Genomic DNA, 22,844 nt, shown 5'->3' on the forward strand with positions numbered 1-22,844 from the left:
GACAAATTGAATTAGGCTAGTCATAAGTGTTGTGGCTACAAGAGCAGGTCAGAGGCTAGGAATGCTGCAACGAATAACTCCCTGACTTCCCAAAACTTGCTTATAATCTACAAGGCACAAGTCAGGAGTGTAATGCAATACACTCTTGGTTGCTTGGATGAGTGCAGCTGCAACAACACTAGAAGATGTTGCTTTTCAGGTCAAAGCGACCCATGATTGGCATCATGTCTACAAATTCTGGATTAGTGGTGCTGGAAGAGCACAGCAGCTCAGGCAGCATCCACGGAGCTTCGAAATCGATGTTTCGGGCAAAAGCCGGAACGTCGATTTCGAAGCTCCTTGGATGCTGCCTGAGCTGCTGTGCTCTTCCAGCACCACTAATCCAGAATCTGGTTTCCAGTATCTGCAGTCACTGTTTTTACCATCATGTCTACAAACATCTATTCCCTCCACCACTAACATTTACACTCAGCAGTGTGTACTGACTACTGGATTACTCTAGTAGCATGTGTTGTGATCTTATTGGAGCTTACAGAAATTCACTAGGGCTCCTTAAACTGCACTTTGCAAACTCATGGTAGCTACCACCTAGAAGAACAAGGGCAGCACATACATACGAATCACTGACCATCCTGTCTTGATATATATCTCAGTTCCTCCGTGCCACTGCATCCAAATCTTGGAATTCCCCCCAAACAGCATTTATCCATCAAGTGGACTGTGGGAGGTTCACAACAACTTTCTCAGAGCAACTAGCGATGGGTAACAAATGCTGTCCCAGCTAGCCACATTCCATGAATGAATTTTTTAAAAAGTTTCAACAACTGAAATAAAACAGAAAAGTTATGCAAAATTTTCATTAGGTCATGCAGTCTTTGTGCAAAAAGGATAGAACAAAGAAAATTTACAGCCCAGGAACAGGCCCTACGGCCCTCCAAGCCTGAGCCGATCCAAATGTACTGTCTAAACCTGTTGGTCAATTCCTAAGCATTTGTATCCTTCTGCTCCCTGCCTACCTACCCATGCATCTGTCCAGACGCATCTTAAATTAATCTACCATGCCTGTCTCTATCACCTCTGCTGGCAACGCGTTCCAAACGCCCACCACCCTCTGTGTGAAGTACTTACCGCGTGTATCCCCCTTAAACTTCCCACCTCTCACTTTGAAAGAATGACCTCTCGTTATTGAATCCTTCACCCTGGGAAAAAGTTTGTCTCTATCCACCCTGTCTATACCCTTCATGATTTTGTAAACCTCAATCAGGTTCCCCCCCTCCATCTTGTTTTTTGTAGTGAAAATAAACCTAACCTACTCAGCCACCCTTCATAGCTAGCACCTTCCATACCTGGCAACCTTCTCTGCACCCTCTCCAAAGCGTTCCACATCCTTTTGGTAATGTGGCGCCCAGAATTGTACACCGTATTGTAAATGCGAGGAATGGCTTTGTTGTAAGGCTGGAGAGTAGATCGTAGCATAGGGATATCCCAGTGAGGAGGGGAGCAGGTTGCTCTGCCAGTCCTTAACAGTGGCGGCTCTATGTAGAGATATTGATGCAGACTCTTCTTTTGACATGTTGACCAAATTGATACCTGGTCACCAGGCCGGGAAACAAGCCTCCAGTAGGAATGCACAGCCAGGTTATATGGAATCTCTGTGGAATTGACAGGCACGTGTCTCCGAGGGAAGCACTCTGGATTTATTGTTGGAAAAGGGGTGCAAATACTGAGCATTGAGCTGGGGGTGTGGAGGGATTTATCAGAGTTATGATCTAATAGCACGTGTTGTTCTCGCTACCAGCTAAACTATATCTCTGTATTGTTTGAAAGTTCTGGGAGGCATTCTGCCAAATCTCTGAAAGTCTACTCAGAGGAATCTCCTAACAAGAAGGTCCCTAGGTCCTTATGTGCTGACCACTGTCTAATGGACTTGTGCTCATGCATGTTTTTCTTTAGACTTTCCAGAAGGAATAGGTGATCTGGCACAATCCAACTACTTTGGAGCATTCTCATGTGGGCAGATCCATCCTTCACAACATAAGGGGCAGGTAGCACCTCGGTATCTGGTGGCATTTGTTGTTTGTGTACTAAAGGTCCACACTCGGCTTGATACAGCTCTACACAAAGGTTCCATCAGGATAAGGGCAGTGATGTGTACACCTTTACCCCTTTTTCCAGGTTATTGTGCATTGTTCCTGTTACCACAATTCATTTTTGACCAAAACTTAAAAAAACAAAATGGATTACAAGTAGTCAGTTCTTTGGTTGATGCAAACACAGCCTCCTTCTGTGCTGTACAGGTCTGAGTCTAAGATTGCAGGTCTGATTCCATTTGCAGATTCCCTCCCCATACCACATCTTGAGAGTATATCCATAAAGTAGGTGAGTATTATTCTTTTGATGATCTCCTCCTAATCCAGGCATGCATTCAGAAGGGATGTTACTGGACTTGGAAGGTTTGAGCTATAAGGATAGGCTGGAACTCTTTTCTCTGGAGCATAGGTAGTTGAGGGGTGACTTTATAGAGGTTAATAAAATTGATGGACATAGATAAGGTGAATAGCCAAGGCCTTTTTCCTAGAGTAGGCAAGTCCAGAACTAGAGCATATAATTTTAAGGTGAAAGGAGTAAGATTTAAAAGGGACCTGAGAGGCAACCTTTTTTTTTTTGACAGAACAGTGTGGTTCATATGTGGATTGAACGGTCGGAGGAAGTGGTAGATGCAGTCGTTACAATAGTTAAAGACCATTTCAACCGTTACAAGAATAGGAAAGACCGGGGGATGTGGGCCAATAGCAGGCATATAGGACTGGTTTTCGTATGGGACACTTGCTGCTCGGCATAGGCAAGTTGGACCGAAGGGTCTGTTTCTGTACTGATCTCGTGCTCTCTCTCACCCCACCCCCGACACCAAAAATAAAAGTTGTGCCAAAGCCAGTTGGTTATTCCTTCCAGTATTCAAAGCCTACTCTGTATCAGTAATCTGTTAATGTTGAATGTATACAGGACTGGTCCATTTTGAATCCTTCTTCGCTGATGTAGTTTACTGGCTATATGCAATTTTGCTTGACTTAGACACACATTGTTGCATCTGGACACAAAAGTAAATTAATCAGTTGGGGTATGGAACTTTTGATTCTTATCTCGGGTTCTCTCTTATATAGTGATGACCAGTATGCATGCATGTTGGTTAAATCCAACACTGGACTCTTCAAGGCTCACTAGGACATCTTGGATCGGAACTCAACTATTTGCTGAATGACAGCTGTGAGGAACTCAAGCTAAAATATTGCAATCCTTATCTATCTCTTTAAATATACAGTACTTGTACTGACTTCCACAAGTGCTGTTAGTGCTGCAGTATTGACTTAAGTTATTGGCTTGACTTGCATTCTGAATATAGGCTTATAGGTTCACCTCTCCCTTTTTTGTTTTCAAGATGAAACTATTACTACAGTGACTGACAAACCAGTGAAAATTTACCCTTTAGTGGTAATTGAACTGAGATTGCTTATGAATGAGATATTCTGTGTGCAGTTTGTCATCATTCTCTGAAAGGATAGAATAAGGGAAGTGGTGGAATAGTGGTAATGTCACTGGACGAGTAAACCAGAGACCCAGGCTAATGCTGTGGGAAATGCAAGTTAACTCCCATCATAGGAGACAGGTCTGCAGATGCTGGAGATCAGAGTTGAGAGTGTATTGTTGAAAAAGCACAGCAGGTCAGGCAGCATCCGAGGAACAGGAGAATTGACGTTTTGGGCCAGAGCCTGTCAGAAATGCTTTTCCAGCAACACCCTCTTAACTCCCACCATGACAGCTGGAGGAATTTTTGTTCCACTTGGGCTCAGTAATGATGTAACTGCCATTGACTTCACTGTTGTCTGGGCTACAGTCTCCACATTCACAGGAATGCAGTTGACTCTAACCTGCCATTTTAAATGATCTAGCAAGCCACTCAGTTCAAGGTCAATTGAAGATGTGCAACAATTGCTGACCTCGACAGTGATGTCTGCGTCCCTTGAAATAATTCGCAAGAGGTAGTTCAGAGAAGGCTCCCTCAACTGAACAAAGAATAATACAGGGAGGAGAAAGTGAGGACTGCAGATGCTGGAGATCGGAGCTGAAAATGTGTTGCTGGAAAAGCGCAGCAGGTCAGGCAGCATCCAAGGAGCAGGAGAATCAACGTTTTGGGCATGAGCCCTCATTCCTGAAGAAGGGCTCATGCCTGAAACGTCGATTCTCCTGCGCCTTGGATGCTGCCTGACCTGCTGCGCTTTTCCAGCAACACATTTTCAGCAAAGAATAATGCAGCCTAGGAAGAGGCTCACCAAAACTGCGCCGTTTGTGATACCTTTCGCAACTAAAAGCCTTTTGCCTTTATGCTGTCCATATGCCTTTATTCCCTGCCTATTTGTGTATCTGTCCAGATGCCTGTCAAACCTTGCTTTTGTATCTGCTTCTACCAGCACGTTCCAGGCACTCAGCACCGTCTGTATGAAAAAACGTGCCTCTCATATTTCCTTTAAACTTACCCACTTTTTACCTTAAACTTATGTTGGGAAAAAGACTCCCAACTATCCATTCTATCCATGCGTTTCAACACGAATGTTCAAGTGAAAACAATCTCCTCTCATCATAGCCTACAAACCAGATAACGTCCTGGTAAACATTTTCGGTACCCTCTCCAAAGCCTCCACATCCTTCTTATAGTGTGACAACTAGAACTGCATACAATATTCCAAATGTGCCCTAACTTTCCAATTTTTAATTCTATACCTTGACTAGTGAAGGCAAGCATACCATACAACGCCTGCAGTTCTCACCTTGCTCCATACCATCCACCATCTTGACTACTTTTATCCACTTGTGTTGCCGCTTTTAGGAACTTCTGGACCTGTATGCTGAGATCCCTCTGTATGTCAATGCTTCAAATGGTTCTGCCATTTTCTGTATGCTTCCTTCCTGCATCAGACCTTCCAAAATGCGTCACCTCATATTTGTCTGGATTAAATTCAAAGTGCCATTTCTCCACCCCAGTCTCCACTACAACTATATCCTGCTGTATCATCTGGCAATCCTCCTTTACTATCTGTAGCTTCTCCCAATCTTTGTGTCGTCTATGCATAAAGTCTATCTTTTTGTCCTTGAGTGAATCTACCCCTTCCCTTGCTAACCTCTTGCTCCTTATATCCATAAAATCCAGTTTTTCTTTAATCCTGTTTTCGAAAGGCATTTCATGGTCTCTATTAGCTCGCCTAACTCCTAATTTAAGTCTTTTCTTGCTTTTTTTTTATATTCTTCCAGGGCTGTATCTGTCTTCAGTTTCCTAAACCCCACGCATGCCTCCTTTTCTTAGTTGACTAAGCTCCAGCGTTTCTCTTGTTATCCAAGATTCCTGAATCTTGCCATCCTTTTCCTTCTCTTTCACAGGAACATGCTGGTTTTGAACCCTATTCAACTGACCTTTAAAGTAGGAGAAAGTGAGGGCTGCAGATGCTGGAGATCAGAGCTGAAAATGTGTTGCTGGAAAAGCGCAGCAGGTCAGACAGCATCCAGGGAACAGGAGAATCGACGTTTCGGGCATTCCTGAAGAAGGGCTTATGCCTGAAACGTCGATTCTCCTGTTCCTTGGAGGCTGCCTGACCTGCTGACCTTTAAAGTAGTCCTACATGACAAATGTGGACTTTACCCTCAATCAACCGTCCCCAGTCAGCATTCAATTCCTCAACGTACCTAATATTGTCGTAGTTAGCCTTTCCCCAATCTAGTACTTTCCCCTGAAGATTGATTCCTGGGATGATGAAAGGCTGAGAAGGTTGTAGCTATACCATAGAAGAATGGGAGATGATCTGATTGAAACTTACAAGATCCTGAAGGGATGAAAACGTGTTTCCCCTTGTGAGGACATCTAGAACTAGAGAACCAGTTCAAAATATCTTCTTTTTAGATGGAAATGAGATTTATTTTCTCCAAGGATCACTAGTCTGTGGATTTCTCTTCCTCCGAGAGCAATAGAAGCTAGGTCACTGAATATATTCAAAGCTAAATTAGACATGATTGACAAAGTTACTGGGGGCTGTCAGGAAAGCGGAATTGAGGCCACTTTCAGGGCGACCATGATCTTATTGACTGGCAGAGCAGGATCAAGGGGCCGAATGGTCTACTCCTAGTTCTTGTTTGCTTCGAGCTGGGAGTATTGCACTGTACCCGAGAGTAAACAAGACTCCCAGAATCTTCCTATCCTTGCTGTGCCATATACTTGTGAATGATGTCATGCTGCTGTTTTCGTTATATTACTCCCAACAGAGTTTTGTAGCTTCTCAGAGCCTGCCTGCATTTCTCTCTCTGGATTTTCCAGCTGCAGAGTAATTGCCTGCCATTCTTTCCTAATGTTGTTTTATGTCAAGACCAGAACAAGATAACTCGACCTTAAGTAAATGTCACCGTATAAAATGACTGTCGGTTATTTCCAGAATCGGCTGCTAGATTTTAAGGTAACCAGTGCACTCGATAGTTACTTACTGTATGTCTATATCTGTCTCTCCTGTCTTCAGAAAGTCATTATATGACCACCTTCCTTTTTCCAGACTAGGCCAACCTAGTCGCCTTCCTGTTCTCATTTTGAAACAATCTAGTTCAATGCTGCTGAATGAATGTAGTACTTGACTGGATTGTTAACATAGTTTGTGCAGTTGTAGCCTGAAGTAGTTTTTACAACAACTTTGGAACAGTAAAACCACTTAGGTTTTGTTACTGTACTTACCAAATAATAAATGCGTGCATAATGTGAAAGTGGATAACATTAGGTAATTGCAAAGCTTTGATTTGGTGCTTGATCTTACCTTTTCTAGTGTCTTTCCAGATGTAATGCTCTGCAAACTTTCTTCAAGGTGCTTTTTCTGACAGAGGCATGTTGAGCAGTAGCAGTGCAAAATACCCTAAACCTATGCTTGCTTCTGGCCACATGCAGATTGGACACTCAATAATCCATTCAGGCCAATAACAAGGCTGTCCTATCATTAGAGCCTCTGTGGAGCCTACTCAAATTTCAGCAATTGTCCTACAGCCAGGAATGGAAACTAGGGTCACTACTATCAAGAGTAATGTGACTAATATTCTTGCTGTAACTACTAGCCCCATGGAATTTGCCCTGAAGTCTCATCCAAGTGAATCCAGAGCCCAGATGAATAGAGTTACTTTAATTGGAAATGCTTCTATATAACACACTATTTCTATAAAAGCAGCATCAGAATGCTGGGCAATAGTAGTCCAGCTTGGTAGTACTCTCAGGACCGAAAGAGTATAATGGATTACTGTCATGAGGCTGAAAGTGTACCAAGTGCCTTGCCGTTGATGATTTGTTGGAACTGAAATTTTACCATAACAATATTTATAGACCTCCCCCCGCCCCCTCGCTCCGCCCCCCCCCCCCCCCCCCCCCCCCAGACCAACCTTGGCAAAGAGTTCATATTTTATTCTATGCAATTGTCAAAAGTGCAAATACAAAGCATTTGTAGCAGATTTCTGTACCTCTATCTTTTATTGTATCTTTAACTTTTTTGTCCTCCAGATTGGCCTCACTCGTCTAATTATTGTATCTCATGCCTTCATCATGTTAAGGACATGAGTCGTTTCTGGCCACTGTGTATTCTTTTGGTAAATGGTAAATCTGTACAATTCTGTTCGCCTCCTCATCTCCTAATTCCAACTCTTAAAGTTACCTCTGCTGTCATTCATTTTGATGCTTTAATGTTGTTTTTGAATGTAGTGGGTCCAGGATTAAGGTTTCAAATATGGCTTTTATCAGTGTGTTTGTTACACGGGTCAAAAATAACTCCTTCAGCTTTAGTGCCCTTGAGATGAAGCTAAACTGGGATAAGCCTGTTTATTTAGTAAAAGCTTTTTCAAAAGGTTGATGACTACTATCAGACAGATGGAAAAATTCCTACTTTCGGATTTGTTTACTGTGCTAATTAGAGTAAGAATTGGTATATAGCTTACCATGTTATATGTAACAAATTTAGCATTATATTATCATTCAGAAGACACTTTGCACGTATATGGTACAATATGTTGTGATGTTTCAGACTCAGTGTTGCATAGTTTGTGAAACAGCATTTCAGAATGCATGTCTGGGCTAGTGTGGCTCTAATGCTCAATTAAATTTGAAATCTTTTATCCTCCGTGCTGTTTGATTAAATAACTGTTTCCCTTAGATTGTAATAGGGAATTGGACTCTGGTAAAAATTTGAAATAAAAGCAGGAAAAGTAACAAAGCTGTTTTTATTATGTAAAATTTTATTTCACAGACCAAACATTTGAGAGTGAACAGAAATAAAGAGCTTCGGAAGTGCTGGTGAAATATCTGGTTGAGAAGATATTTGTCCCAATTATTGCATGGTCCTAGCTCCCCTCATGCAGCTGATGTCTAACCCTGTTCCAACTCAAATTTCTGCCAATGACGTAGTGTTAATACTAGATCACAAAAGGAGCCAGTTAGCTGCTTGACTCGCCACTGACAACCTAGGAGCTGGGTCTAATGCTGAAGAACCATTATTTTCTTTGAAATAATCCATACAAATCTCAAATGTGAGTTCTTCTGACATTACTTAAACAGTGCACATGGTCGGCCGACAAATGAACAGACCGGAATTAATCTGCTATCGTGTACTTAAGATTGAAGTGAAATTTGGACTGTCCCTGATAATTATACCAATGAGGGTAAATTGAAGGGCGCAGCAAAAGATACAAGCTACCATTTCAATCACTATTCAACTTTTGAAAGTTGGCAGTATCTCATTTTTAAAAACAAAACAAAGGCTGGTGAGGCTTCTAAATCACCTGTATTCTTAAGGTTGTAATGCAGTTGCTTTGTTTAACACATTTTGGCTTGCATTCAATTAAAGTTATGTTGCTTCGAAAAATTCAACATTCCGCACCAGACCCTTCTTCAGAAAGGGGTTTATTTTACTGTCATTCTGGCAACTGTTTTGACTTACTACTTGAGTATTTTTTTCAGTATTTCACTGAATTCTTTTTTTTAATCTTGCAGGAAACATTATCAAATGAAGCCAATTGCGTTGAAGAAATCTTAAAAGTAAGCTTTTTAAAACACTTTGAGTGCTGTATTGGTTTAATAGTTTTACAGCTGTTACAGATAAGGAGTAACTTGATACTGTACTGACGCATATTAATTTTAATGTTTTCAGAACTCTTAAAAGAATGTTGTGGTATATATTCCACTTCAGGCTTAGATATTTTGTTAAAAGTTCTCAATGGTGTAAAGTTCCTGTTAAAATCCTATCACAAATTCTTGTGTGTACTTTTGTATTTGACACCTAATAAGGTACTCTAAATATGCTCCAAAAACGTTTCAACCAAGCCAGTTCAGAAAATGTTGGCAATAACTGCACTGATGAGCTTAACACACACCAGCAATGTGTAAAAAGTCATCATTCAAAAAATGTATTTCTGAATTTGCATTATGTTGATCCAAGTATCCTTTTGACTAATACCTAGCATGGTTTAAAAACAATAATAAAGTCCCTTGTACCATTTCAAATGATTATTTTGTTTTTGATTCAGCAGTTACAAGTTCACAGTGCTTGCAATAAATACCACAATGGTTTTTTTTTCAAGAAATTGCAAAGAATGTTTTATTTTGGTGGATTTTTTTGTTGAAATTGCTGATTGCTGATGACCTTTGTTCAGAAGCGGCAAGCTACTTTGGAAACTACTGAACCCAATTGTGCTGAGATTGAACGATCAAACCACTTGTACCACAATTGTGTTGCTTTTACCTGTAATTAACTGGCACCATTTCTGTTGGGCTGTTTGCTCACCTCTGTGGCAAATGATGGGAATTGTCCTTGTGGCAGAACTCCATGCAAGTATGAATGTCCTTGGCAACTCCTTTATCCATGGAACACTGGAAGCAACTGGCAGAATTGCCAGTACATCTAATTGCTGTAGATACGGGATTAACAATCCTTTTTGATGGCTGTGGTTTTGCTGATGTTGACAAAGCAGAAGCTGTGCAACATCAACTGTTTGGGGTAACCTGGGCGCAATCGATGCCATAGTGTGACTCATTTATTTTAATGGTTGTCAGCATGAGCATGTTATGAATGTGAAGTTGGTGGAAGTTAGTTTAAAGAAATCACCTTTACTATATTTCAGAAATCCCCTGCTGAGTAAAATTTGTCATTTTTATGTTTACATTTATTTGGTACTATATTTTAAGACTTATTTTCACTCCCTTGCCCTTTTTCTGAAGACTTTGGTAAGCAAACCGTTCCTGGCTGCTCTGTGGTGTCTCATTAAGTGGCATTCTTCCGGTATGAGCCCAGAAAGTAAATATTGACGAAACATCCAATCACAGAGAGCCAAGCTCGCTCCTAAATTCACATTGCATCTCAGACTTCGCTTAGTGGTAGCATCCTCATCTCTGAGTCAGGCGTTGAGTTCAAGACTCTCAATAAACATTTGGGCACACTTTAAACAGTCTCACCGACACAGTGTCAGATCAAGGGAAAGTTGCAATATTGGAGGTGCCATTTATTTGAGGTTCTGTCTGCTTTCTCAGCTGTAGAAGATCCCATAGCACTATTTCAAAGAAGAGCAGTGGAGATTTCCCTGGTGTCCTAGCCAATATTTATCTGTGCCAGCATTGCCCAAAAAGATTTATCAAATCATCAATCTCACTGCTATTTGTGGGGACTTGCTGTATAGAAATGGGTTGGAACACTTTTTTTCTATTTTCTATTTTGGTGCAAAATTTGATTGTGCAGCATTGAGAAGGTGACAGCTGCCATGAAATACAAATTTATTCTTTCTTTGAATAGCAAGTGGAAACTTCCTTCGCTACGTGCCAGAAGCTTTCTATGAAATGATCTAAGCATGAGAAAATGTGCATTCTTGAAGCACTTTCTCAACACATCCAAGATGCTTCACAAGTAGTGGTTATTTGTGAAATGAGACCTTGGATGGAATTTTATGAACTTACGTTGCAAGAACTGTTAGTGCGTTGGGAACTTATTGACAGCTGGTATGGTCTTTGCTGATGCTTCTTCAACTGAACTATGGCATTAGCGTCCTGTTTCTGGGTTTCCTGATCAATCCGGTAACAGGAACTAAATTCACAGGTAACACCAAGACAGGTGTGTGCAGAGGACATAAGGAAGTTGGCAAATGGATATAGATTGGTCTGGAGAGATGGAAAAAAATTGTCAGATGCAGTATTAAGTGGGAAAACCTGAGGCTTTTCACCTTGGAAGTGTTACTTAGAGAGTGACTGAGGTGCAGAGGTGTTTGGGTGCATGAAAAGTTAATATACAGGCACTGAACAGAAGCAAGGAGCCTCGTGAGAAGCTGTACTTTATGAGAAGAGTTGAAAATAAACGTAAGGATGTTATGCTGCTCTTATATGTGGCATTGGTGCAATTACATCTCGAACACTATACAATTTTGGTGCCTTTATTTAAGGAATATATAAATGCATTGAAAATGGTTCAGAGGAGGTTTACTTGGTTAATACATGGAACAAGTAGGTTGCCTTTTGAAGATGAGTTAGGCTTGTGTCCACTGGAATTTAGTCCACTCAGACTTGGTTGAAGTGTATGAGATTGTGAATGGGCTTGACAAGGGTAGATGGGGAGAGGATGTTTCCTGTTATGGATCAACCCAGAATTATTGTTTTAAAACTAGAAGTACCCTTTCAGGATGGAGATGAGAATTTTTGTGTTTTGTGACTTTGGAACACTGACTTAGGCAGTGGAGGTGCAGTTGTTGAATATTTTAAAGACAGAAGTAGATTCTTAGACAGGAAAATCGAGGATTCTCACAGGTTATTAATAATGTCGAATTTTTTTAAAAAGCCTTTACCAGACCCCAGATGAGGTTCCCAATTTGTTATGGTTATCGAGGTAACACAAAAAACACAGTGCAAAAAAAAAGGCCCTTCATCCAATTGAGTCAGCACCAGTCAAATGCAACCACCTAACTATTCTAATCCCACTTTCAAGCACTTGGCCCATATGTATGTCTTGGTATTGCAAGTGCATGTCTAAATACTTCTTACATCATATGAGGGTTTCTGTTTCTACCACCTTTTTAATGGGCACAGAGTTCCAGATTCCCACCACCCTCCGAATTAACAAAAACTTCCTCACATCTTCTCTAAATTTCCTGTCCCTTGCATTTAAGTCTATGCCCCTGGTCATTGATCCTTCCAACAAGGGGAATAGTTCCTTCCTATCCCTTATCTATGCCCATCATAATTTTCTATATCTCAATCATGTCCCTTCATCTCTGCACCAAGTAAAACATCCCCAGTCTACGCAATCCTTCATAATTAAAACACTGCAGCCCTGGCAAAACTCTGGTAGATCACCTTTCCACCTCTCCCATGATGTGGATTCCAGAACTCCCATGCAATATTGAACCTAAACAATTTTATTAATGTAGTCCCAGCGTAACATCCCTGCTCTTAAACACTATGCCTCAACTAATAAACACTAGTGTCTCATTTGCCTTTTATCCACTGTATTCATCTGTACTGTTACTTTAAGGGACCGGTGACCATTAGTGTGCTGGTACTCCCTCTCCTTTTTTTTTTTCTCCTGTTGAAGTGTATCACCTTGTGCTTACCTGGATTGAATTCCATTCCCCTAATCAGCCCTTCTATGTTCACTGTACATTAAGGCTATCCTCACTATTCACTACCCCACCAATTATCATATCATCTGTGATCAGCCCTTCAACGTTAAAGTCTAAATCATATATAAATGCTACAAATAGAAAAGCCCCAACACTGATGCCTGTGAAACCCCACTGGACACATGTTTCCAGTCACAAAAAAAAAGTCTTCAACCATCACCCTTTGCTTCCTGTCACTCAGCAAATTCTGGATCCAATTGTCCACATTTCCTTGGATCCCATGGGCTGTCACCTTTTCTAACACCTTTTGACATACCTAGCTGAAGTCCAAGTAGGTCATGTCACATGCATTACCCTCAACTATAGTCCAGGTCACCTCTTTGAAAAATTCAATCAAGTTGGTCGGACAGGACTTCCTCTTAACAAAACTGTACTGACTGTTCTTTGATTAATCCTTGCCTCTCCAGGTGCAGAATATTTTTTTTTTATCAGAAGCAATGCTGAGGTAGTTTTCCCACCATTTGAGGTTAGATTGATTGGCCTGTAGTTTCTAGTTTATCCCTTCCTCCCATCTTGAATAAGGAAACGTTGTTGGTTGTCCTCCAGTTGTCTGGCACCTCTCCTGTGACCAGAGATTAATTGAAAATTACTGCTGTCACCGCTGCTATTCTCTTCTCCCCCCCCCCCCCCCCCCCCCCCCCCCCCCAATTCGTTAGACTTGGATAATTTCATATGGTCCTGGTCCTGGTCCTGGTCCTGGAGATTTATCTACTTCTAAGTCTCATTGAGCACTCTGCAGCTTCTCTCTGACTGTGACTGTGCTAATTTCTTGAAGTATATGTCAGTCTTTCACCCTTTATTTCTATACCCACATCATCTCTCCCCCCCCCCCCCCTCACTTGTGAACACTGATTACAAAGTATTTACTTCAAATGGCTCCAGCTCCACATATACATTATCTAAATGGGCCCTATTCTTTCCCTGGTTATCACCTTTACCCTTAATGTACTTGTAAAATAACTAAAGATTTTCCTTTTAGTTTACCTGCCACTGGGAGAAAGTGAGGGCTGCAGATGCTGGAGATCACAGTCAAAAAGTGTGACGCTGGAAATGCACAGTAGTTCAGGCAGTGTCCAAGGAGCAGGAGAGTTGACGTTTCGGGCATAAGCCCTTGAAGACCCTTTCCCAAAATTTTGATTCTCCTGCTACTCTGATGCTGCCTGACCTGCTGTGCTTTTCCAGTGCCATCCTTTCTGGCCACTATCCTGTCACTAGCCCCCTAAGTCTGAATTGCTTGGTACCCTTGCTTAATAAAAAAAATGCCTATTTAAGATTTAAATTTTAACAATTGAAATTTCCTCAAATGGAACTTGATGCTGTGTTCGGAACCTCCATTATTCTTCACAAGTAGAAGTGCTTTCTAACATCTCTCCTGAGTGGCCTAGCCCTCATTGTTAAAGTATGCCCCTAGCCTTAAAGTCTTCAACCAATGGAAATGGGTTATCTTTATCTTCCTTGTCTTTCCCTGTTAATTTCCTGAATACCTCTATTAGACCTCTTCTTAAACTTCTAAATCCTGTTGAGTAAAGGCCCGATTTATCTAATCACTCCTCGCAAACTAACCCTTGAACATTATCATCTTTATAACCTGCATTGAACTCCCTCCAGGGCCAAAGTAACCTTCCAAAGATATGGTACCCAGATCTAGTCACAGTCAAGTGGGGTCTAACTAGGGTTTTGTACAACTACAGTATAATGTCTGCACCGTTATACTTTAGTCCTTTAGATATGAAAGCCAGCATTCCACTAGTCACCTTGACTATTTTCTGCAGCTGTTTGTGACAATTTAAAGAGTTATGAACATGAACCTCCAAAATCTCATTGGGCATCCACTGTATTTACGTTTGTGCACTCTAAAATATATTCTGATCTTTCCTTTTTTTTGGTTCAAAATTGATAACCTCTCACTTATATAAAAATCCATCTGCCGCTGCTTTGCCCGATCACCCTATCTATCAATGTCCTTTTGTAATGTTATGCTGTCATCAACACTGTCCACAATGCTGGTCAATTTTCAGTTGCCAACAAATTTGCATGTTAACTTTTTGTGCCATTATCCAAGTCATTGGTGAATATTGTGAATAATTATGGCTTTAGCATAGATTCCAGTGGGACACCACTAGTCGCGTCCTGCCAATTTTCGAACTTGCTCTTTCCAACTGTTTCCTGCTACTCAACCAATTTCCTATCCATGCCAGAGATTGCCAGTTAATGTTGACAGTTTGAACAGTTTGCAAAACTAAGAATTGTAAAAGTTTTTTGTCTTTGATATTCTGAGTTTCTGATTCCTTTTGACTGACTGACTGACTGACTGAATTTCAGTCAGCATTCAGGGTGAGAGCCTTTTGCGGTCTTATTTCCCTTTTGTCTGGCTATTTGCTAGCTGACTTCTAGCACCAAGAGTCTTTATCTGCAACACAGGTGACTCGGGAATTATTCTTTGACTGTGGCCTTCACGGTACACTAATGATCGGACAGGCTTGCGTAAACAAAAACATTTAGTCCAGCTAGCACATTGCAGTGGAATTGAAGTTGGCTTTTTAACCACTGGCCACGTGCATTCTTCCAAGGGAAGTGCTCAATCTGCAGAAAGTTGTCAACCCCTCATTATTTTTGTCGTCACAGTAGAACATAGTCCTGTCTATTCAAAGATTATTTGATCCCTTTCAGGCCTTACATCCCATTGGTTTCGCACAGGAATGTTACCAGCCAGCCACCAGCAGTTATTTTTTCTCTGGCATTCAGTTCCAGAATGCTTATTTGTTTGGTTAAAAAGGCGAGAAATGCTCAGTGTTTGGGGCTTCTCGTCATGAACTTGCGGAATGGCAGAGAAGGCTGAAGGACTGAATGACCTTCCTATTGCATAGGATATAACTCCCTGCTTTCTTCGCCGTTACAGGAGTAAAGAGCGCACAAACTTGAGATTTGAGAGCAGCACCAACCTGGCTGTGGCTTGAGCTGTTCAGTTTCACCGCTCAAAGGTTTTCAAACCTGATAGTTTCACCTGCCCCCTGCTCCCAACCACTCACTGTGTATAAACTTTGGCGAGTTGCTGACTGTTCGGGAAATATGAGCACTGACTCTTAAAATCAGAATCCTTAATTAAAATAGATCTTCACTGCTTATTAAAAATATTTAAATGCTTGACCAAATAGCTGCACAGGTGTTTCCACTTGCTTTCTACCACATTGGGTTGAAACCCAGAAGAAAGCAACACAATGTCTTTCTCGCTCGTGCGCTTGCTCTCACGCTCTCCTTCCCTGCCCTCCCCTCGTGGTCGTCTTGGAAAATCTCTCTGTCATGGATGACTTGCTTCCACCCAGGTTTGATGTGTTCTCAGCTACGTGAGGTCCAGTACATGCACTAAGACTGTCTGTCTGTGTCTGGGCTGACGACACTTAAAGGTTACTGGGCTCCCTCTGATATCATGACGTCAGGCCTCCACATGTTCCTGACGGGGTGTCTCTATATACCTTCCTAGATGAGTATTCGCCATTGTGGTTGGTCATAAACCAGGCACCCCTGAGTTGGTGACAGGTGTGACGTCTTTAAGGGCGCTGTACTCACTTGCTCACTTACTTACATACATACACGCACACACGCTCACACACGCTCACACACGCTCACACACGCTCACACACGCTCACACTCACGCTCACACTCACGCTCACACTCACGCTCACACACACGCTCACACACACGCTCACACACACGCTCACACTCACACTCACACTCACACTCACACTCACACTCACACTCACACACGCTCACACTCACATGCTCACACGCACACTGCTCATCCTGGACTGTGCAAGTGTGCGAGAGTGTGAGTGTGAGCATGTCGCTGTGGAATGCCCCTGGTGTTGGGGAAATTGACTTGGGGAAGGGGCACTGCTGCTTGTCAAATCCACGTGCTCACTCGAACCTAGCTCCCTTTCCTATGAAAATAACCACCACTCCAATTGTTGATGTTTATGTCTTTTAACAGCCAATTTAAAAACAGCAAAATCTCTGTAGTGCAGCTTGAGGTGCAGTTCTCGGTGGAATTCATACAGTTTGAAGGGTGACATAAGAGATTGAAGTTTTACTGGGTTTTGCTCAAAGCAGCCAAACCTGTGCAGAAGGTTGAGTAAGAAGAATTTGAAATCTGATGCAGTGGAAATCAAATTCCCACAATCCTGTTTGGCTTTAACTAATGCAATGCTACTGGAACCCCTTCCCCAAAAATTCACTTGCTCTCAGATTAAGTCATGCCCATTGTGAGGAGTTATTGCTTATTGCAATTTTGCACTCACTCTTAAAATGAAGTTTTTCATACTCACGGGCAGTGCTAGGCCTTAACACCGCTTAAATAAAAAGAGATTAAGTTGGAGACACTTGTGTTTGACACCATAAGGTTTCAAGTCTGATATGACTCTTCAGAACTGTTGAGGTAGAGTCATATTGGATTTGAAGAATTCACTGTTTGTCTCCAGAGATGTTGCTGGATCTGTTGAGTTTCTCTAGTACTTTATTTTTACTTCCAGCATCTTCAGTATTTTGCTTTTAATTAACACCCTGTATATATTTTTTTAACAATTGTGAAGTAGTTGATTACTGTTCATCAATTAAATTTAGTAACTGGCTCCTTAGTTAATTGTTTTTTTTTGCAAGCTAGTGTACCAGTTTGACATCTATCGAATTCCTTTAACATCAGTGAAAAAACTGAACAGTTGCCTTTTTATGCTGCTTAGTTACATTGGTTGGTGGGTGGTTATGTAAATAAATCAGCTGTAGCCTAACCATATAATCAATTTAAAAGCTGGCAGAATGTTGAGAATGGCCTTGCACCCAAACTCTACCCTGGGATCTACGCCTACCTGAACCAGAATAGTGCTCGTCATTTTTTTTGCTTCTTATCCAAAAAGCAAAGGCATTGTAGACTAACGTTTTTCTCTTGAAAACGTACTTAATATTTGAAGTTACGTTTTCACATTAGGTAAAATAGAGAAGTGTTGTTCAGGGGATGAAGTGGTAATGAAAAGCAGCCAATAATTTATAATAGAGAGTGCAGTCGAAAGGAAATTATAGATTTGAGTCTTTTGCTTTTAAACCTGAACTGTTCCTTTTCTGAACAGCACAAGGACATTCTACTTCAGGAAATGGCAAGTATTTGTTCAGTAAACATGGGGATTAACAGCTCAGTGGAGCAGTTTCTGTCCCAACTGAAGTTTACTTAAACCTAGTTTGTTTTAGTCTGTGTTAACCATTTAACTTCTTGCTCTGTTCGCCGAGCTGGAAGTTTTTGTTGCAAACGTTTCGTCCCCTGTCTAGGTGACAACCTCAGTGCTTGGGAGCCTCCTGTGAAGCGCTTCTGTGGTGTTTCCTCCGGCATTTATAGTGGCCTGTCCCTGCTGCTTCCGGTTGTCCGTTTCAGCTGTCTGCTGTAGTGGCCGGTATATTGGGTCCAGGTCGATGTTTGTTTGTTGATGGAGTTTGTGAATGAGTGCCATGCCTCTAGGAATTCCCTGGCTGTTCTTTGTTTGGCTTGCCCTATAATGGTAGTGTTGTCCCAGTCAAATTCATGTTGCTTGTCGTCAAACTTTGAACATTTAACTTCTCTTCAGCTTGCTGAATAAATTAGTGCTATGTATTTGCTCATGAAGTACAATAATTAGCAGCCTAAAGGTATTTTTTTGTAACCTGAACTTCATGAAAGTAAAGTGGTGAAAACACAGGTCCCTGTATGAATTCATTTCATGGCCCCAGCAGCCTAGGAATCAGTCAGCTTTTTTAAAAATATCCATCTGTTGCTGACACTGACCATCTTACTGACTGCGTAGAAAATGTTGAAATGTTTCTCAGGATATGGGTGGCAATGATTAGTGACTTTCTGGAGACTTCCAATGGTTACCGTAGCTCACTCCTGAGGGATAGCATGCATGTTCTTTTGTAATGATCTGAAAGCTTTTATGGTTACTTTTGTAGTTCAAGCTCAAAACTGTCTGAATTAATTTTCATTTTGTCATGTGGTCGGATTTGAGCTCATGATCTTAGTTTTGTTTGTCCAGGGGCATAAGGCTGCCATATACGTTGATGTATTTTTGACCTGTTGTAATATGTGTTGTTGTCAGAAGTTACATGACACCAGGTTATCATGCAACAGGTTTATTTGAAATCACAAGCTTTTGGAGCGCTGCTCCTTCATCAGGTGAACACCAGCATCTCCACACTGGAAATGACATTGGTTCAGCTGTCCTTTCCTAAATTTTGTTTCCATTAATTTCAATAGCACTGCTGCCTCACAGCACCAGGGACCCAGGTTCGGTTCCAGCCTCGCACGACTGTCTGTGTGAAGTTTGTGCATTCTCCCAGTGTCTGCATGGGTTTCCTCCAGGTGCTCTGGTTTCCCCCCACAATCCAAAGATGTGCAGGTTAGGTGAATTGGCCATGCTAAATTGTCTGTAGTGTTAGGTGCATAGGGTAGGGGAAAGCATCTGGGTGGGTTACTCTTCGGAGGGTCAGTGTGGACTTGTTGGGCCGAAGGGCCCGTTTCCATACTTTAAGTAATCTAATCACCAAAGTAATGTTATTGTTACAAGAGATAAGACTTGTGGGGATGGAGGAGAGAGGAGGAAGCAATGGCGAGTAATGGTTAATGATCTATTAATCCAGAGACCCAGATAATGTTCTGGGGTGACATGGTTTGAGTCCCGTCACACATACAGAATCATTTGAGTCATAGAAGTTATTTTCTGACTTTAAAAAAAAAACAACCCCATTACCAACCAGCAATCTTCCCGTCTCCTTTGCCTTTGTTTTTATAATTTTCCACGTGTATGAAACTCCCGTCCTTGTTGGGTGTGGGTTCCACGTGAGTCCACACACCTAACAATGTCGTTGACTCTTAATTGCCCTCTGAAATGACTTCAAGTCACTCCATTGTAACAACTGCTAGAAAGTCTCAAAAAAATTAAAAACCAAAAAAAATGCAGATGCTCGAAATCAAACAAAATCAGAAATTGCTGGAAAAACTCAAATGGTCTGCCGGCATCTGTAGAGAGAAAGCAGAGTTAATGTTTCGCGTCCAGTGATGCTTCCTCAGAGCTGGGCATTGGAACCAAATCTATGCATTGGAAATGACAATAAGCATAGCCCTGTTGACTCTGCAAAGTCCTCCTTCTGATTTGATTTATTACTGGCACGTGTACCGAAGTATAGTGAAAATTGTTGTCTTGCCCGCTTTACAAGCAGATCATACAAGTGCATCAGAACAGCGTGCAGGATGCTATGTTACAAATGCTAAAAAAAACCCTCTGCACGAACATCTGAGAACTAGTGCCAAAACTGGGAGAGCTGCTTCCCAGACTAAGCAAGCAACAGCCTGACATAGTCATACTCACCGGTTGATACCTCAGAGGTAATGTTGCCGACACCACCATGACCATCCATGGATATGTCCTCACTCATTGAAATCATGGCATCACGTCAAATGTGGGCCAGGAAACCACCTGATTATCACATGCTAGCCACAACTGTACACCCCCCCCCCCCCCCCCCCCCACCACCACCACCACCACCACCACCACCCTTATTCAACAGCATTTGGAGGAGGCATTGAGGGCAGCAAGGGTGCAGAATGTATTTTGTTGGAAAATGTCAATGTCTAATGCAAGCACTGACCAAACGCATTGAGTCCTAAAGGACATAGTTCTTGATTGAGTTTGTGGAAGGAGCAATTGAGTCACCAGAAGGAACAATGTACTTGACCTCATCTTCCCTGATCTGCCTGCTGCAGATATGTCTATCCACGACAGTATCAGTTAGAGTGAGCTCCTCACAGCCCTTGTGGAGGTTACGTCCTGCCTTCAAATTGGGTATACCTTGCATTGTGTTGTGACGTTATTGCCATGCTACAGGGGATAGGTTTTAAACAGATCAAGCAACTTCAGATTCAGCATCCATGAGACACTGTGGACCATTAGCAGCAGGAGAATCATATCATCTGCACCTCCATAACCCCCACTCTACCATTTACTGTCAATCCTGGTGGAGTGTGCAGGACAGTATACCAGGAGCAGCACCAAGCAGTACTTAAAAATCTGGTACCAAACAGGACTACGTGCGTGCTGAAAGTTTTAGCAGCAACTGACAGACTTTCTAAGCGTTTCCTCAGCCAACGCATCAGATCCAGTCGCGAATGTTGGTGGACAATTGAATAGCTCACTGGAGAAAGAGGCCCCACAAATATCCCCCCTCCTCAATGGCAAAGAAGCCCAGCACACTCAGTCCTAAAGATAAGACTGAAGCATTCCCAGCAACCTTCATCCAGAAGTGCTGAGTAGGTGATCTACCTCAGTTTTGTCTCGAGGTCCCCACTCTGGCGGCAGTCTTCAGACAATTTGATTCACTCCACGGAATATTAAAAACAGCTGAATTCTGCAAAACGCTGGAGGCTTTGACAACATTCCAACAATAGCGCTGAAGAATTGTGCTCCAGGACCTGCTGTACCCTCAACCAAGATGTTCCAGTATAGCTAAAACACTGGCATCTACCCAACAATGTGGAAAATTGCCCAAGTAGACCTGTACACAAAATGCAGCACGCACCTAACCTGGCAAATTACTACCCTGTAAGTTAAGTGAGATGGAAGATACCACCAACTGTGCTATCAAGCAGCAATTGCAGAGCAATAACCTGCTGACATATGCCCAGTTTGTGTTTTGCCAATGTCACTCAGCTTCTGACCTTGTTGCAGCCTTAGTTCAAAAGTGGACCAAAGAACTGAATTACAGAGGTGAGGTGAGAATGGTTGCTGTTGACCATCAAGGCCGCATTTATGTGCCTGTAGCATTAGGGAGCTGGGAAAACTGGAATCGATGGGAAAACTGGAATCGATGGCAACCAGAAGAAAACACTCTGCTGGTTGGACTGGTACCTGACACATAGGAAGATGGTTTTGATTGTTGGAGGTCCGTCATCTCAACTCCAGGAAACCTCCATAGGAATTCCTTTAATGTAGTTTCCTAGGCCTGACTGTCTTCAGCTGCTTCATAAGGTCAGAAGTAGGGATTTTAGTTGCTGATTGCACAATGTTCACCATTTGCGATGACCTAGTTGCCAAAGCAGTCCATATTCAAATGCAACAAAATCTGGACCACAACCAGGCTTGGCCTGAAAAGTGGCAAATAACAATATTCATTACCGTATGCCAGGCAGTGACCAGCTTCAATATGAGGCAATCTAACCACCATTGCTTGACATTCAGTGGTGTTACTAACACTGAATCCCCCACTGTCGATATCCCTGGGGTTACTGTTGACCAGAAACTCAGCTGGACTAGTATAGAAATGCAGTGGCTACAAGAGCAGATCAGAGTCTAAGAATCCTGCACACCTGACTTCCCAGAGCCCCTCCGGCATCTCCAAGGCACAAGTTAAGAGTGTGATGGTATACTCTCCACATACCTGGATGTGTGCAGCTCCAACAACACTCAGGAAGCTTGACACCAGCCAGGACAAAGCAGATCGCTTGATTGGCACCACATCCGCAATCATCCACTCCCTCCAACACTGACACTCAATAACAGCAGTGTATGCCATCCACTAGATGCAGGGCAGAAATTCACCAAGGCTCCTTAGCCAGCACTTTCCGAACCCATGACGAGGGCAGCAGATACTTTGGAGGGCAACTTGCAGGTGATGGTGTTTCCAAGTTCCCTCCATCCTGACTTGGAAACATATCACCGTTTCTTGAATGTAGCTAGGCAAAATCCTGGAACTCCCTCCTAATGGTGTTCTGGATCTATCTACATGAAATTGGCAGCTTTACCACCAGCTTCACAAGGGCATCTGAGGATGGGCAGTAAATACTAGCCCAGCTTATGGCACCCATATCTCATGAATGTGCCCAAATATACTTTTAATAAATTCAGTGTTGCCATGTTGCAAGTACTTTGGATTTTAAGTTCGGATCTCAATATTAAACTTAACTGATTTGTTGAATAATCTGAAATTGAGCAACGTGCAGAAGACCAAAATGTAGGTTGCTAATGGTCCAAAATCAAAATGAGCAAGCTTCCATTTAAAGCAGTCTACTGTATTTCCTTGTTTGGTTTTTACTTTTCTGATCTATCTTCATTATATTT

General features: G+C 42.1%; 1 protein-coding gene across 4 annotated transcripts in view; it reads left to right on the top strand.

The window, feature by feature from the left end:
- The window catches only part of LOC122552813 (AF4/FMR2 family member 1-like), a 167,164-nt gene that overhangs the window by 87,661 nt on the left and 56,659 nt on the right, over nucleotides 1-22,844 (top strand). For all 4 annotated transcript variants that reach the window (XM_043695804.2, XM_087985951.1, XM_087985945.1 and 1 more), the window contains one exon: nucleotides 9,053-9,097. In XM_043695804.2, coding sequence (XP_043551739.2) covers nucleotides 9,053-9,097 — 45 coding nt within the window. The remainder of the gene's footprint in view (nucleotides 1-9,052; nucleotides 9,098-22,844) is intronic.

This window comes from Chiloscyllium plagiosum, unplaced genomic scaffold (genome assembly GCF_037043375.1).
Source record: "Chiloscyllium plagiosum isolate Xiang-an unplaced genomic scaffold, Cpla_swu_hap1 HiC_scaffold_1, whole genome shotgun sequence".
NCBI lineage: Eukaryota > Metazoa > Chordata > Chondrichthyes > Orectolobiformes > Hemiscylliidae > Chiloscyllium > Chiloscyllium plagiosum.